The 14,026-nt window shown below is 48.6% G+C and overlaps 9 protein-coding genes across 9 annotated transcripts; 4 read left to right on the plus strand and 5 right to left on the minus strand.

The window, feature by feature from the left end:
• Positions 1–43: 43 nt before the first annotated feature.
• On the plus strand, positions 44–688 carry B9G98_03647 (putative 26S proteasome regulatory subunit p28; the record flags this gene model as incomplete). Its single annotated transcript, XM_024810204.1, has 1 exon — positions 44–688. The coding sequence occupies one exon, from the start codon at positions 44–46 to the stop codon at positions 686–688; it is 645 nt and encodes a 214-aa protein (XP_024665972.1).
• Positions 689–719: 31 nt separating this feature from the next.
• B9G98_03648 (Protein HOS4) lies at positions 720–3,143 on the minus strand (the record flags this gene model as incomplete). Its single annotated transcript, XM_024810205.1, has 1 exon — positions 720–3,143. The coding sequence occupies one exon, from the start codon at positions 3,141–3,143 to the stop codon at positions 720–722; it is 2,424 nt and encodes an 807-aa protein (XP_024665973.1).
• Positions 3,144–3,548: 405 nt separating this feature from the next.
• B9G98_03649 (Transmembrane 9 superfamily member 1) lies at positions 3,549–5,462 on the minus strand (the record flags this gene model as incomplete). Its single annotated transcript, XM_024810206.1, has 1 exon — positions 3,549–5,462. The coding sequence occupies one exon, from the start codon at positions 5,460–5,462 to the stop codon at positions 3,549–3,551; it is 1,914 nt and encodes a 637-aa protein (XP_024665974.1).
• A 130-nt stretch (positions 5,463–5,592) lies between these two features.
• On the plus strand, positions 5,593–7,126 carry B9G98_03650 (Transport protein particle subunit trs85-2; the record flags this gene model as incomplete). Its single annotated transcript, XM_024810207.1, has 2 exons — positions 5,593–6,997; positions 7,038–7,126. 2 exons carry the CDS (start codon positions 5,593–5,595, stop codon positions 7,124–7,126), a joined length of 1,494 nt encoding a protein of 497 aa, XP_024665975.1.
• A 57-nt stretch (positions 7,127–7,183) lies between these two features.
• B9G98_03651 (Folic acid synthesis protein fol1) lies at positions 7,184–9,397 on the minus strand (the record flags this gene model as incomplete). The annotated part of the gene is made up of 1 exon (XM_024810208.1): positions 7,184–9,397. The coding sequence occupies one exon, from the start codon at positions 9,395–9,397 to the stop codon at positions 7,184–7,186; it is 2,214 nt and encodes a 737-aa protein (XP_024665976.1).
• Positions 9,398–9,460: 63 nt separating this feature from the next.
• Positions 9,461–10,777, minus strand: B9G98_03652 (Membrane protein TMS1; the record flags this gene model as incomplete). Its single annotated transcript, XM_024810209.1, has 1 exon — positions 9,461–10,777. The coding sequence occupies one exon, from the start codon at positions 10,775–10,777 to the stop codon at positions 9,461–9,463; it is 1,317 nt and encodes a 438-aa protein (XP_024665977.1).
• Positions 10,778–10,875: 98 nt separating this feature from the next.
• On the plus strand, positions 10,876–12,279 carry B9G98_03653 (Ubiquinone biosynthesis monooxygenase COQ6, mitochondrial; the record flags this gene model as incomplete). The annotated part of the gene is made up of 1 exon (XM_024810210.1): positions 10,876–12,279. One exon carries the CDS (start codon positions 10,876–10,878, stop codon positions 12,277–12,279), a length of 1,404 nt encoding a protein of 467 aa, XP_024665978.1.
• Positions 12,280–12,350: 71 nt separating this feature from the next.
• B9G98_03654 (Chromatin-remodeling complex subunit IES6) lies at positions 12,351–12,662 on the plus strand (the record flags this gene model as incomplete). The annotated part of the gene is made up of 1 exon (XM_024810211.1): positions 12,351–12,662. The coding sequence occupies one exon, from the start codon at positions 12,351–12,353 to the stop codon at positions 12,660–12,662; it is 312 nt and encodes a 103-aa protein (XP_024665979.1).
• Positions 12,663–12,700: 38 nt separating this feature from the next.
• Positions 12,701–13,873, minus strand: B9G98_03655 (hypothetical protein; the record flags this gene model as incomplete). Its single annotated transcript, XM_024810212.1, has 1 exon — positions 12,701–13,873. The coding sequence occupies one exon, from the start codon at positions 13,871–13,873 to the stop codon at positions 12,701–12,703; it is 1,173 nt and encodes a 390-aa protein (XP_024665980.1).
• Positions 13,874–14,026: the final 153 nt, after the last annotated feature.

Genomic DNA, 14,026 nt, shown 5'->3' on the forward strand with positions numbered 1-14,026 from the left:
CTATTAAGCCGAGTTGCCAAGGATTAGGAATCATCCCACCTAAATGAGCGCTGTGGATATACGGCAGTTGTTGCTCGACGGAAAGACTCAACTAGTTTGCCAGGAAGCTACTGCGAATCCTAAAGCACTGCTAGAAACCGACGATGATGGGCGCATTGCGTTGCAATGGGCAGTTTCTCTGAATAACCTAGAGGCGGCCACGGTGATCTTTAAAACGACCCAGAGCCTGCGTGATTTCAACATTGATCATGCCGATGAAGCTGGATGGACGACTCTGCATATTGCTGCTTCAATTGGTAACAAAAAACTAGTGCAGTTGTTGTTAAGCCATGATCCACCCGCCTCGGTCAAAACGGTGGCCAACAGTGGACAAACACCGCTGTTTGTCGCTGTTTCAAAGGGCCATTTGGATATTGTTAATATCCTCCTAGACGCTAAGGCCTCTCCTTCCGCAAAAGACCGTAACGGCACCACCCCCCTACAACGAGCTTCTGCTGCTGGGCTGGTCGAACTGGTCGCTCGTCTTTTGGACGCCGGTGCCCCAATAAACGCCTCTGATAACCAGGGATGGACGGCCCTACATCATGCTCAAGCTGAACGGCGTACTGATGTTGTTGAATTACTTCTTAGTCGTGGAGCGGACCCCGAGAAAAAAACAAAAGACGACGAGACCTATAAGGATTTGTGAAAGGTAACTAGTTGTATTAAATATCTGTACATTACGGCCATTGAGACGACGCACGGTTGGCTGACATCTGTGCCATCAACCTCAATGGCACGTTTTCGTAGCTAGGATTTCGCGCAAGCCCAGCATGTTTAGGAGCATGCAAACTGATCCGCACGGTTTCAAACTGCTTTGAGCCTGCAACTTTAACAGCCTCTGAGAAAGGTATCCAGTTGAGTTTCAGGGCCTCGAATTTGTTTTTCTCCGCTGCAAGCTGGTCACTAGACGCCCGTCTGGGTGCCATCCACGTAAACACAAGACCCCATAAGGAAGGCTGGTCGTACCCCACAGGAACTTTAGTGAGGTCTGGGTTGTCTGCATGTAAACGTGCCGACCCTAAGAAAAGAGCCAGTTGGACGTCCAGAATATAGTCCTGGCCCTTCTTTTTATACACCAACAGAGGCTCGACGGGCTGAGGAGCTCCCATGACACTGAGAACCTGCAAGGCATAAGGCAGACTCGATACGCGAGAAAAGGGAACCTTGGTTTCTCTGCTGGGTGAGTTGTGAACCACTTCCTCCCCCTGTGATGTTGGTGTTTCAGGACCGGGGCCTGGACCACCCGGAGAAGATATGGTATTCGGGGAAGCTGCCGCAGAGGTGACAGGGGAAACTGTTCTGGGATCGAACTCTCCAGAAAGCCTTTCACGCCTTTCTGCTGCTCGTTTCTCTTGCTGTTCCAAAGCGCTCAGCATTTCAACCTCGCGGGCTTTGCGATCCCGTTCGCGCTTAGCTGCCAACTCCTCAAGCCGCTTGAGTTCTTCCTGAGACTGCTGAGGCGGGGGCGTGCTTCTGGGAGACACGCTGTGTGTCGGACGATCAATGGATTTGCGATCCTTCCTGTCTGTTTCTGTATTCTCGTCGAATCGCACTCTTACCTCTTTTATCTTTCGAGGTACTGGGGCTGCAACTTCGTCCCTCCGAGTGTCTTTAGAGCTTTGATCCTCTTTTTCTATACTTTTGACGTCTGGTTTCGACGAGGGGGGTTCAACCTCTGGTTTGGCTACAGCATTTTTGCTTATTACCTTGTCCTTGGAGTGCTTGTTCGAGTCTTGTGAATCTTCCTTCGTCTCTTTGATTTTGGACTCTTCCTTTGTAGCCTCTTCTTTCGGCTTTGAGTCCTTGATTTTGCGAGGTTCTTTCGCCTTGAGCTCTTTAGGTTCCTTGGGTTCCTTGGGTTCCTTGGGTTCCTTGGGCCCCTTGGCTCTGGCCTCTATTGACCTCAATTCTTTGTCCTTTACTTTTGCACTTGCTTCCTGCTTTAGAGGCGAGCCGCCGCAAAGTTGTTCAATGTACAGTCTTTCCTCGTCGTCGGGTGGTAAGTCTTTCACGAGATCAGCATAGCTCAGACCATCGCTGTCACGCCAAGAGGGGTCAGCCCCACCCTCCACCAGCAACTTAACTACCTCCAAATGGCCACGGCCGACTGTTTCGTGTAAAGCGGTCACGCCCTCGTGCAAATCGTCCGGCGACTTGCCAAAAGCTAGCAATAAACCCACAATATCAGTGTGTCCAAACTTTGCTGCCTGCACCAAAGCTTCAGCGGAGGGCTGCCAACCATGCTCAAGGGACATCCCGATATACTCAACATCACCTTGGGCAGCTCGTTTGCATACTTCCATACGTCCAGTTTTTGTCGTAACGTCGAACCATAAAAGGTCGTTTCGACGGCGGGCTCGTGAACCAGCCATTTCTGACGCCCTATCCACTCCGTTCTTCTTGGCACTTTTGACTTGAGGCGGAAACATGCGCTTTGGCGCGTCGGCAGGATCTTGAATAGGGGGTCCCTTTTGACGCGCCTTCAAAGATTCGCGCTTCAACAGGTCTTGTATCTCGCCCGCCTCTTCAGCATCTTCATCAATAAAATCCACTGTGGTTTTACCCTCGGCATTTTGGACTCGGGGGTCAGCTCCATATTCGATAAGTAGCTTGATCACTGTCAAATTGCTGGAGCTCACTGCGTCCATGAGAGGCGTGTCTAGCTCATCTGGACCAGATCTGACATCTGCAATAGCGCCATTTTTCAACAAAAGTTCAACAATCTTCGGATCACCTTGCAAAGCGGCGCTATGAAGAGCTGTAGTACCGGCGTAATCTCGATCAAGGATATCGGCTCCTTCATTGAGTAGTTTCACGATACGTTCATAGTCTCCACGAGCACACGCACGCTGTAGCGGCTGTCTACCGTGTGTATCGCGTGCCGAGACCTTCTGTAGAGAAGTTTTACTGCGCTTGCGCTCGTGACGCTCCTCACTGTTCTGCGGTACAGAGTCTGTGCTGTCGATACGGCGGTGTAGCCTCTTGAACCGTTTGACGGGCTCTTCTATTTCTGTTTCTGCCTCAGATCCTGAGCCTGAGCCTTCTTGTGGAGGGCTCGGGGTCCTGGATCTTGGCGCCCCATAGAACACCCTCGGCTCCATATAAAATTGTGTAAGCTTGGGAAATTACCACTAATTTCTTTGGTATAAGGCTGGGAACAGATCGACAGGTAAAAATAAGCTGATGGGGGTCTAAGCCTGTTTGATTGTCGATTTTTGACTTTGGCCCGTGTGTAGGATCAAGTTGACGACTAAACACTAGCCCTCGAATGTTTTCAGGTGACTCATGAAGCGACGCTGATCTGTGTTATGAGTAATGTAGTGTTGATTCAGCATGCGCATCGCGGGAAATGGAGCTACGACTGGAGTGGTTCGCCATCGAGACCTCTGTTTCTAGGTGTGGAGTGCGTACAAAGCACTTCTCTCGCTTCTTCTAGCACCTCTAGTTTTTTACATGATTATGTAGTTAATTTCTTAAATATGAGCCTTAATCAATCGTGAGGTTTTTCAATCGACCTTGATGGAAGAATACACGCGACGCATCAAGAAATATGATGATGTTGCACCGACCATACCAAGAGCGAGGAAACAAAGTCCGGAAGCCATCAAAGTGTAGCCAAAGTATAGTAACTTGTTCATAAACCCTCTAAGCTCCATGTAACGGTACATGTAAAAGATCGCATAGAGGAAAATGTAAACGGTAGGGGAGCCAGAAACAAAGAAGGCTCGCCACTGCCAGTGATAGTTCTCAGCCGAGATAGTAGAATAGGTTGCAAGGGATGTAGTCATAATGCAGAGAATGAGCATCGACACAATGGACGCAAACAAAAAGCCAAACATGTAGTATAGGCGCTGGAACCAGATCGCTGAGAGGATATAATAAAGCTGAAGCGACACGGCCAGGAACGGTAAAAGGCCGCCCATAGCCATCATGAATGGCAAACTACGAGTCCAATCGCTGGGGGGGATCTGGCGAGGGATTTGATTGACACGGACCGGGGCTTTGAACCAATCACGTTTGAAAGCCAAAAATCCGCAGAAAAGAGAGAGAGGCAAAGAAATGAGTGCCCAGACAGCGAACAAAGCAACCATGTTTCCAAAAGGTACAGCACCGGCGGCATGCTCAAAGATGAGCAAAAAGTTAATGCAAAGAAAGCCGATAAACACCAAAGCCGGCACAACAATCGGAGTCAGAATCAAGTTGGCCTTCCAGTTTTGGCCGCCCCAAATTTTGTAGGTGGCTGCCGAAGTATAGCCACCTATGCCACCAAAGACAGTATTGAGCATCAATAGAACCGTGCTAAATGCACCGCGATTCGCCGGAGAAAGCAATCCAAGTAGAGCCAAAAATAGAGTAGCAACAATGGTAGAAATAATCTGAGCGCCAGTTCCAATTGTAATAGAGTACGCCATGACATGGCTGGGGGGTCGGAACACGTCGCCATGGATCATTTTCCAGCCGAGCTCGTCGGCAACATCTTCAGAAAGATCCACCTCGTTGTACTTTGCAATATCCTTGCGAACCAGACGTAACAAAGTCAGAGCCGTGAGGAAAACTACGAAGAAGATCATGGCTGTGGTGTTGATCAGCGCAAACCAATTGATCTCAGGCTCGTAGACTCTCAGGTATTTGTCCCAACGCGTGGCCCAAGGGACTTCGGACTCCTTCCAGGAAACACTGTATGTAAACTGGATCGCACTCGGGACATTATTCTCAACGTCAATGGGGAGCAGATTCAAAGATTCACAAGAATGTTCACCACCGGAAGCATTCACCTTAGACTCCAAAGAGACGCCTTTAACCTGAGCACCGACAATACGAATCTTGTCATCCTTAGTGCGGTGATACTCGATCTCGAAAAAAAAGTGGTTGAACAGTAGGAACTTGGGGGGTCCTTCGTCGTTCAACATGTACATTGCACCGATAGGAAACTTATCGTCATAGACCTCTTCATCATCGTAGAAATATGTCTCCGAAGAAGCAACAGGCAAGCCATCAACACTCCAGTGATGGTAGAAGCCTTCCGCAATATAGTTGGTGATCAGCTCTAAATCATTTTGAGTGTAGTGCGACGTGCACTGGTACTTGCAGGCCTCGTCCTTCAAAATCACCAGTTCCATGCTGGATGTTTGGATACGATCGCCAAATAATACACCTCCAAGACTGCCAGCACGTGATTGGGCGCCGCCTTCAGGTACGCAGTACTTGAGATGAGGATCATAGTACTCCAGATTTGCGATCGCCATGCTGTAGTTGTCCGTGCCCCAGGAGGTCAGGCTGTTCACCAGCACGTTGATCGTATCACCGGGGTTATAATCAGTGGGTGCGATGCCTGGGAGGTAAAAGGCGTTTACCGTACTCACAAAAGCAAGAATTCCCCAGGCGATCGTCCCACTGAAGTAATTTCGCGATACAGCCATTTCGGTGTTGAAGATATGACGCGTGGTTGGAAGAGAGGCATTTAGTAAGCAGGCTTTCTATTTGAGTTGACGGCAAGGATTCTTGAGAAAAGCAAGAGCTGAGACGGTCTAGCTTTGTCGGTAGTCCAAAATGAATAATGCCTCGGAACGCGATGTGCGGCGGATTCTTGAGAGAGCGTTCGTCCCTCGAATCCAGATCGATGCGGATGAGGAAGTTACAACTTTAGTGCAAAGTCTTGACCACAAGTCGTTAGCTGAAATGCTCAATTCCTACAGCCAGATCGGAGATGTTACTGTTCGACATGCGAACTCAATGAGCCATGTCGCGAGCAATTTTGTAATCGAGTTCTTGGCCGAAGAGACACCAGAATATACAGCTGCACCAGACGATTTTGAAGGCATTCTCGCTGATATACTCAGTGATACTTCGCGCACAGAGGTGAATGGGGTATTCGAGGAGTGGCTCAGCTCAATTGTGAGCCCAACAGACAAGCCACCATTTGAAACGTTGAACCACCCGGTCGCTTCAGTTCTAGCCGTTTCTTCAAAAACTCAGGATCCCATTGAGGCTTTCAGGCGGATGATTGAAAAAAGCTGTGCACCAGAAAGCATCACACCTTATATTAGCAACGACTATCTAAGGATTCTCCTGTTTGTACACGACGAAGACACCCTCGCTGAACGGGCCACTTTAGAGTTTGAAAAAATCAAGCAAGAATTCGGGTCTTGTTGCTTCAAGTTAAGCCTTGGCACATCGAACCATGTTGTTAATGACGAAAATATCTCTCAAGCGGTCAAAGATATCACCCTCACTGCTGTTGTACCATTCATGGAAGAGTGCTTGAGGATATGGAATGAGCAGGTTAATTCATCTCGCCAAGGTTTAGCAAGCCGACTTTTTACTGTTTCCAAGCGCTATCTGAACACTCCAGTGAAACTTAATAAAAATGTCCTGCGCATTGCTGCACAAAACATCACTAAAAAGACTTCCAATGCCCAGGACCCTATTGCACCTCCTGGAACAACCCGGGGAAACTATTACGTGGACGACCGCTATTACTTTTATGCTTCGTCGGAGGCTCAATTGCGCAAGCTGGCCGATTTTGCCGTAATGCTTCGCGATTATAAGACTGCCTTCTCTATTCTTGACGCCCTGAAGAAGGATTTCCTGTCGGATAAAGCGTGGGGGTACCTTGCTGCTGCACAAGAAATGGCAGCAGTGGTGTATTTGGCGAGCAGAACTTCAATGTTATCCCTAAAGTCGTTCACAAATACGATTGAGCCGCTCCTAGACTCGGCGGTTTATTCTTACATTTCCCGCTGCCATTTACCGGGCAGAGCGCTTAGGGCTATTTTATCAACTGTTGAGCTTATTGCAAGTTCCGAATGTGAGCCTTTGGTTGCTTCACAAGCTGCCACTTGGTTGTTAAAGGTCGATACTGAGAGCTTGGTCGGCGGTGCTGGCGTCGTCATGATCAGACAGCGGATTGCTAATCTCTATGTTCAACAAAACAGACAGTATCCGGATTCAAGTCGTCGCAAAGTTGCTTTCTGGAACTTATTTGCTGCTCAAAGCTTACGCTCTTATTCTGACTCCCCATTATGTTTCGCCGAGCTCAAGCAGTGTGTTGAAACTGCAAACAACTACTCATATTCTAGCATAGAGTGGCCTCACGAAGAAGGCACTCTTCTTTCTGAATTAGAAAAACTCGCATTAGAAGCTAAGGTTTGAGACGATAAATAGCATCAGCCATTTTGGCGGTTTCTGCCATAGCTTTAGTATCGTGCACACGAACAATATCGGCACCGTTAGCAATCATTGAAGTCAAGACAGTGGCAGTTCCCATGACCCTATCTTTTGCCTCGTCTACACCAGTGATTGTGCCAATAAAACGCTTTCGAGAAGGGCCAACGAGCCAAGGGTATCCCTCGACTCCTGGGCAATGGCGGAGATCAGAGAAGTTCCTTATAATCTCCAGGTTTTGTTCTTGGTTTTTGGCAAATCCTAGTCCGGGATCAAGGATTATTTGCCATCTTTTGACTCCGGCCTTCATAGCCACCTCTATCCTCTCTGCCAGCTCGCAAGAGACTTCACCCAGAACATTATCATACTTAGCAAGTGAATTCATTGTCTCCTGAGTGCCACGGGCATGGCCCAGAACGAGCGGTGCTTCGTATCGGGCTGCTACTGCGAATATATTTTCGTCCATACGGCCAGAGAACACATCGTTGATGATATTAGCACCTGCATCAAGTGCTGCCGCTGCTACCTCTGACCGATAAGTGTCGATCGAAATTGGAATATTTGCAAGCTCTGGATGCGCACGTATTGCCTGAATAGCAGGAACAACTCGGTTGAGCTCCTCCTCGGATGAACAAGGTTGAGAGTTGGGACGAGTAGACAGCCCTCCAACATCCAGAATGTGGGCGCCATTTTTCACATGTTCCAGGCATTTTGAGACAATGTTCTCGACGGTTACAGTCCCTCCATCGCTGAATGAGTCTGGCGTAAGGTTTACAATTGCCATGACTATCGTCGGTTCGGAATGGTTGATGGGATCAACAACGAGCCCTTTAGAGGAAACCAGGTTACTAGTAGGCCCGAAGGGTATAATCTGTGACATTGCACTTGAAGATTGATTCAACGAGGATTTCGGGAGTTGCTCTAGATGATTGACAAAAGGTTCAGCAGTCAGAGGATGTAAGAGCTCTGGCGAGACAACATCAACCAATGGCTGCAAGACAAATGCACGATTTAGCATATCGATATGAGGAATGTTCAGTTCGGGTGTGTTCATCACTGCATCATCGTAAAGCAGAATATCTAGGTCCATTGGCCTGGGGCCGTTGTCAATAACCTTGACCCGTCCGAATTGCTGGTACTCAATCTCCTTGATAACTTTGAGGAGATTTTGTGGAGATAACGAGGTATTGCATGCAAAAACACCATTATGGAACCGTTCTTGGTCCTGGACGTACATTGGCTCTGAGATGTAGATATTAGACGTGGCAAATACCTCGACACCGCGGGAAGCCAACTCTCGAATAGCCTGTCTCACATTAGCTATGGGCTCACCAACATTTGTGCCGAATGCCAGGTAAACTCTGTGGCAGTCTTTAGTGAGATCAACAGCAGTAGGAGGGAAAAGAGACTCGGGCTCAGGAGTTTTGTTGAGAGTACGTACCGCTTCAAGCTCTTGGGCAGAAAAGTCTGAAACAGTGCGAGTCAGTTCAACACCAGCACCCTCTGCAAACGTTAAAGCGCTAGGTTTGGCAGCACTCACTTTGACCTTCTCAACGCCTAATGAGCAAACGACCTGTGCAACGGATTGAGCGAATGACTCAATCGTTTTGTAGGCAGAGGCTTCAACAAACTCACAAACACGCTCAGCGATCATTCTATAGTCGTATCTCTCGTCGTACGTTGAATCTGCAGTCAAAGGTTTGAACATTGTGATGTCGATCTCCACATTCTGACGATAGAGCCGCTCAATGTGGTTTACACCAATAATTGTAACCAAATTGAGTTTATTGATTCGAACCAAATCAGGAGTATCGTGCTTTAAAAATTGTTCTGAGCGACCACGGCGGCGGGCAATCACGATTTCACTAGAGTCAGCTCTCAGAAGTGACCGGGGCTTTTTCACATGAATTCGAGTCCAGTGCCCGTCTGAGCATTGCGACAAAACTTTTTTGGCGACTGATTCGGCAATGTGCTCGAGCGATTGATAACGTCGAGTCTCAATATACTGAGAAACATTGCGAGAAATGACATCATAGTTCAAGGACTTGCTCAGATGGTCGGTTCGACCAACGTCTTTGATGTTGGCATTAATGAAAATAGAAATCAACAGAGGCTGAGACTGGGGGCGTTTCCAGGCATCTACGCCTGTAATTGTCTTCACCGCCAGATCTCGAACGAAAACAAAATCCATTTTTTTCATCAAGGAGTTATCTAAGACCCAACACAGGGGAAACTATAGGGCGTGAATAAATACTTAAAATCTATCTGGCATAAAGACCGGAGCAAGAAGGGACCATGCATACAGTACGAAGCAGATCCAAGAGCTGTAAATTTTGGTCCACGTCGCAAAGTAGGTTCGGCCAACGGGTACAAAGTTATCCGATAAATCTTTCTCCACGTTCATGGTTAGTAGAGTGGCTGTGTACTGGGTGGCAAGCAAAAAGATAAGATGGAACAGGATGTAGTTGTACTGTGGCTGTTGGACTTGCTCAATTGAATCATCTAACCAGGCAGTGTCCTCTAAAGCTGAAGCCGGAAGACTGCCCTCATCGACAGCCTGACGCAGAGCTCGCCGTCTAGTTTCGGTTCTGGAAGAATCTGTGATATCAATTGCCTCAGGATCCTCGACTGAAGACTTTGACGCAGCTCGAGTTGTAGTATAAGCGATAGCCAAAAATGTGAATAGCGCACCGATAACGATTGAAAACGTGCGAGTACCCCTAGAACGAACAATTGGGTTACAATTCTTGTCGTCAGGCTCAGACGAAACAGCGGACATTGTCAAATACGTGCAGTAGATTGCCACCATAGCTGATTGAGCCAAGCCAGCCCGGGGGTTGTTCTCCTGGACGCTGGGATGTACAGAGATGGCAGAAACAATAATAATAAACACCACGTTGAGTGTAATTGCAGCTTGGTTCATGGAGCACCCAGTACTAGCAAAGAACCAGTACATGATGACCGTCAAAATGACGGCACCAGTGTACATACTAGCCGTAGAGCCGACAAGGATGTACTTCCAAGTATTTGAGTTCTCAGAATCTTCGATTTTACTCAAACACATTTCAGCCCATGAGTGGGCGCAGTCCACAAGCAACACCAGGCCAATCAGGATGAAAAAGAAGGAAAACAGTGGGGCAACATAATTACCCCAAAAGACCCAGAATCCAGCAGGAATAAAGAAGTTCGTGACAAGACATAGAAGCCAGAACAAGATTTTGCCTCTCCAGTACCCATTCTGTAGAGTAACGCGGTCTTTAAGAGGTACAGCAGCCGGCAATGCAGCAAGAAGACCAGCCATGATAAGGAACAATAAACCTAGCGATGACTGGATTCGGTGGACAGCAATAAACCCCGTACACTCATCACCACTACAAGCTTGTTTTAATAGGTCCAGCTTGCCAATAATCCAGTCATTGAGTGAAATCCAAGAGATAATACTGTTGACCACAAACAAGAATGCGTACATCAACCGGGTGGCGAGAGACGATTTGAAAGTGCTTCCAAAGGCTCCACACAATGCATTCGAAATTCCAACCCCAATGCAAGACGACACAGCCGAAATTGCCATATTTACGGGCACTAATGGTATACTTAACAAGGCGCCCATTATAGTCAAATGAAGGTGATTACGTAGGCAAGCGCTCTGCCATTTAAGAAAGTCACCCGATGCTGTCGCGAAAAGTAGGGATTATAGCTGGATTAAGCTTGCGTTTCAACAGCACCGTAGCCCAAAATGCGGTAAAGCGTGTACAGAAGGACGTTGTAATTGTCGGGGGTGGCCCCGCGGGCCTCAGTTTGGCGACTGCTCTGAAAAGCTCCCCGATCGCTTCAGGTCTTGATGTCACTCTCATTGAGGGCCAATCCATGGACCGCTTGAAAGGATGGAAAGATAGGGTTACAAGTGACAAGTATGAGAACCGTGTGAGTAGCTTGACGCCACGAAGCGTGCGGTTTCTGCAACGAATTGGTGCGTGGGATCATGTCGCCCAGGACCGGGTGATGCCTTATGATGAAATGAAAGTTTGGGATGGAGTCAGTGGCTCAAGGATTGAGTTTGACCCTTTCTATGATGGTGAGACGACCGAGATTGCGTACATGATTGAGAATTCGAATATCCAGCAGGGTCTGTCGGAGAGATTGAATTCTCTAGGATTCAACGATATCCATGATTCTGCAAAAGTCACCGAGATCCGTCAAGGAAATTGGCCGACCGTTGTCTTGGATAACGGCCTTGAAATTGAGGCTCGCTTGCTCGTTGGTTGCGACGGTCAGCAGTCCCCTGTGCGTATGTTCAGCGGTATCGAAAGCCGAGGTTGGGATTACGGGCGATTCGGTGTTGTGGCCTCGCTGGATCTTGAGTACGACAACTCTCGCGCGGTTGCCTACCAGCGATTTCTCCCAAGTGGTCCTATTGCTATGCTTCCAATGCCTGAGGGCCATGCTACGCTTGTCTGGTCAACTTTGCCCGAGCGAGCCAAGTGGCTGCAGCAGTTGGAACCCAAAGCGTTTTGCGCAATGGTAAATGCCGGGTTCCGCCTTGAACCTGTTGACCTCGATTACTTGCATAAGATGGACCCAGCGGATACTGCTGCTATTTTTGACGAGATTAACTGGCGTCTGGACAACACGCCTATTGAAGACGAGGTTAATAACCTGCCCGTGTACGTCGAGAATCTGCAGGAGAATACAAGGGCTGGATTCCCTATGCGAATGCGTCATGCCGATACCTATGTTGAGGAAAGAATTGCACTGGTCGGTGACGCAGCTCACGCGACTCATCCGCTTGCTGGACAGGGTCTTAACATGGGTCAACGCGATGTCGAGTTCCTTTTGGAGGCTCTTGAAACTGCAATTGGGCGTGGTCTTGATATTGGTAGCTTGATGGCCCTCGAGCCCTACTGGAAATCAGCTTATCTACCAAATCACCTGAAACTTGGGGTTGTCGACAAACTGCATGCTCTCTACTCTACCGATTTCTGGCCAGTGGTCCAACTGAGATCCGTTGGCCTGTCAATGGTCAACAGCAGTGATTTCCTGAAAAGTCTGCTTATTCGTCAGGCATCAAACTAGTTTCGATGTAAATAAATATCAATAAATAACGTCCTGGCCGTCCGTTCCCCCGTTCGCTTTGTCATTCAAAAATGGATCCAGCGTTCAAGACCGGATGGAAGCTACCCAAGAAGACCCGCAATGCTAAGAGTGTTTTGCAAGAAGAGCAAAAGCGTGTGGGTTCTCTGCCGCCAGACACACCCACGTATTTCAGCGTGGAAGGACCGCCTTCGCTTCTTCCTGCTAAGCACTACTGCGACATCACTGGTCTCCCGGCCCCTTACAAGACTGCTGGCGGTCTGCGATTTCACAATAAACAAGTCTACGAGATTGTAATGAGTCTCGGTCCAGGTGTCGACCAAGAGTATCTCAAGCTGCGGAATGCAAACCTAGTTCTGAAATGAATAGGGGAAGGGAAATAATGTTTATATAAATATACGGCTCAAGATGATTTAAATGCATAAAGCAATGTTTGAGTGGGGGAGGGGTAAATTGGACGCCAGGTCACTGCGGCCGGGCCCCGTTGGCCGGGCTGGACAATGGGCAGCGTTGTGGTAATAATACAGTGCAGCACATCAAGGATAATTAAAACAAAACGGCGGGCATAAGATGCATTCTGTGTCGTCTTCCTAGCCCTGTTCGCGTAATGGATGGACTCATCGAGTTCCCAAGCGCCAGTGAGCCGAGCAAAGTCGCAATCTGAGGGAGACAGGGACTGAGCCTCGAGGTACAGGGAGTTGATACCTAGGTTGGGGAAATAGCGGCGAGAAATTATTTGGGGGTGGCCCAGGAGAACAAGAGGACCATTTGCGGGACCAAGCGTATCGTTCAACGTCTTGCGGAATTGTTTGAGATCGTCCCATGCATCGTCCAAAGCCTGCTGAGCTTCCAAGTAGGTACGTTCCTTGTGCGCCAGCGCAACAAATATGTCTTGTAATGAAGCCAATTGTTCAGACGGAGGTGTTGGGGGAACGGTGTTTATCCCCAGTCCTATTGGCGGCGATGCTACGCTTAAAAGGCTGTTACCGAGTCCGGAGCCAGCAGAAGAAGGCTGAGAGCCAAAATAGTGAATATTGTCGGCACGAGGCGAGCCCAAAGGAGTCGGGGGCGACATACCGCTTTGGTACTGAAGGCTTTCGTGGGTATCCAGCTCACCGATTGGTGCAGCTATACGAGAACGAGCGCGGCGGTGGGTTCTACCGGCTGTCGAGGGCCGACGGGATACCGGCGATGAAATATCGCTCAAAGAGCCAATGGAGAGCGGTCTCTGGGTCGTGAACGAGGTCCTTTCCACCATATTGTCATGCATACTGTCTGGGAATTGTGATAAATACGGCGGCGACGTCATAACAGTGGTTGTCGGCTTGAAACCATAGAGCTTGTTTGTGGGGAGCGGTGAAAGAGCGCGGCGGTTCTCTGCGCTGGGTGTCGCTGGTTCCGACGGACTTAGTTGAGCGTCGGACACGCTTTGAAGAGCAGAAGCAGCGCCTTGAGCGGTTACTGAGGCAAAGGATTGAGTAGACGAGGATAGCAGCTGGCCATAGAAAGAGGACGGCCGCGAAGAGTATGATCTGGCGTAGACAAAGTCCTCGTCTAGGTGGTGTTGATGATCCATACTCGACTAGTATGGTAGACAGCTGGGGTGGTTCGTCCAGTTGAAAAATATAGTGTACAAACAACAAAGAACCAAAAAAAACTCTCCCCACGAACTTGTTTTGGTTAGTTATGTCAGCAGGTCCAGTGGATGATTTCGAATATGTGCATCATG

The sequence above is a fragment of the Wickerhamiella sorbophila genome (genome assembly GCF_002251995.1).
Source record: "Wickerhamiella sorbophila strain DS02 chromosome Unknown contig2, whole genome shotgun sequence".
NCBI lineage: Eukaryota > Fungi > Ascomycota > Dipodascomycetes > Dipodascales > Trichomonascaceae > Wickerhamiella > Wickerhamiella sorbophila.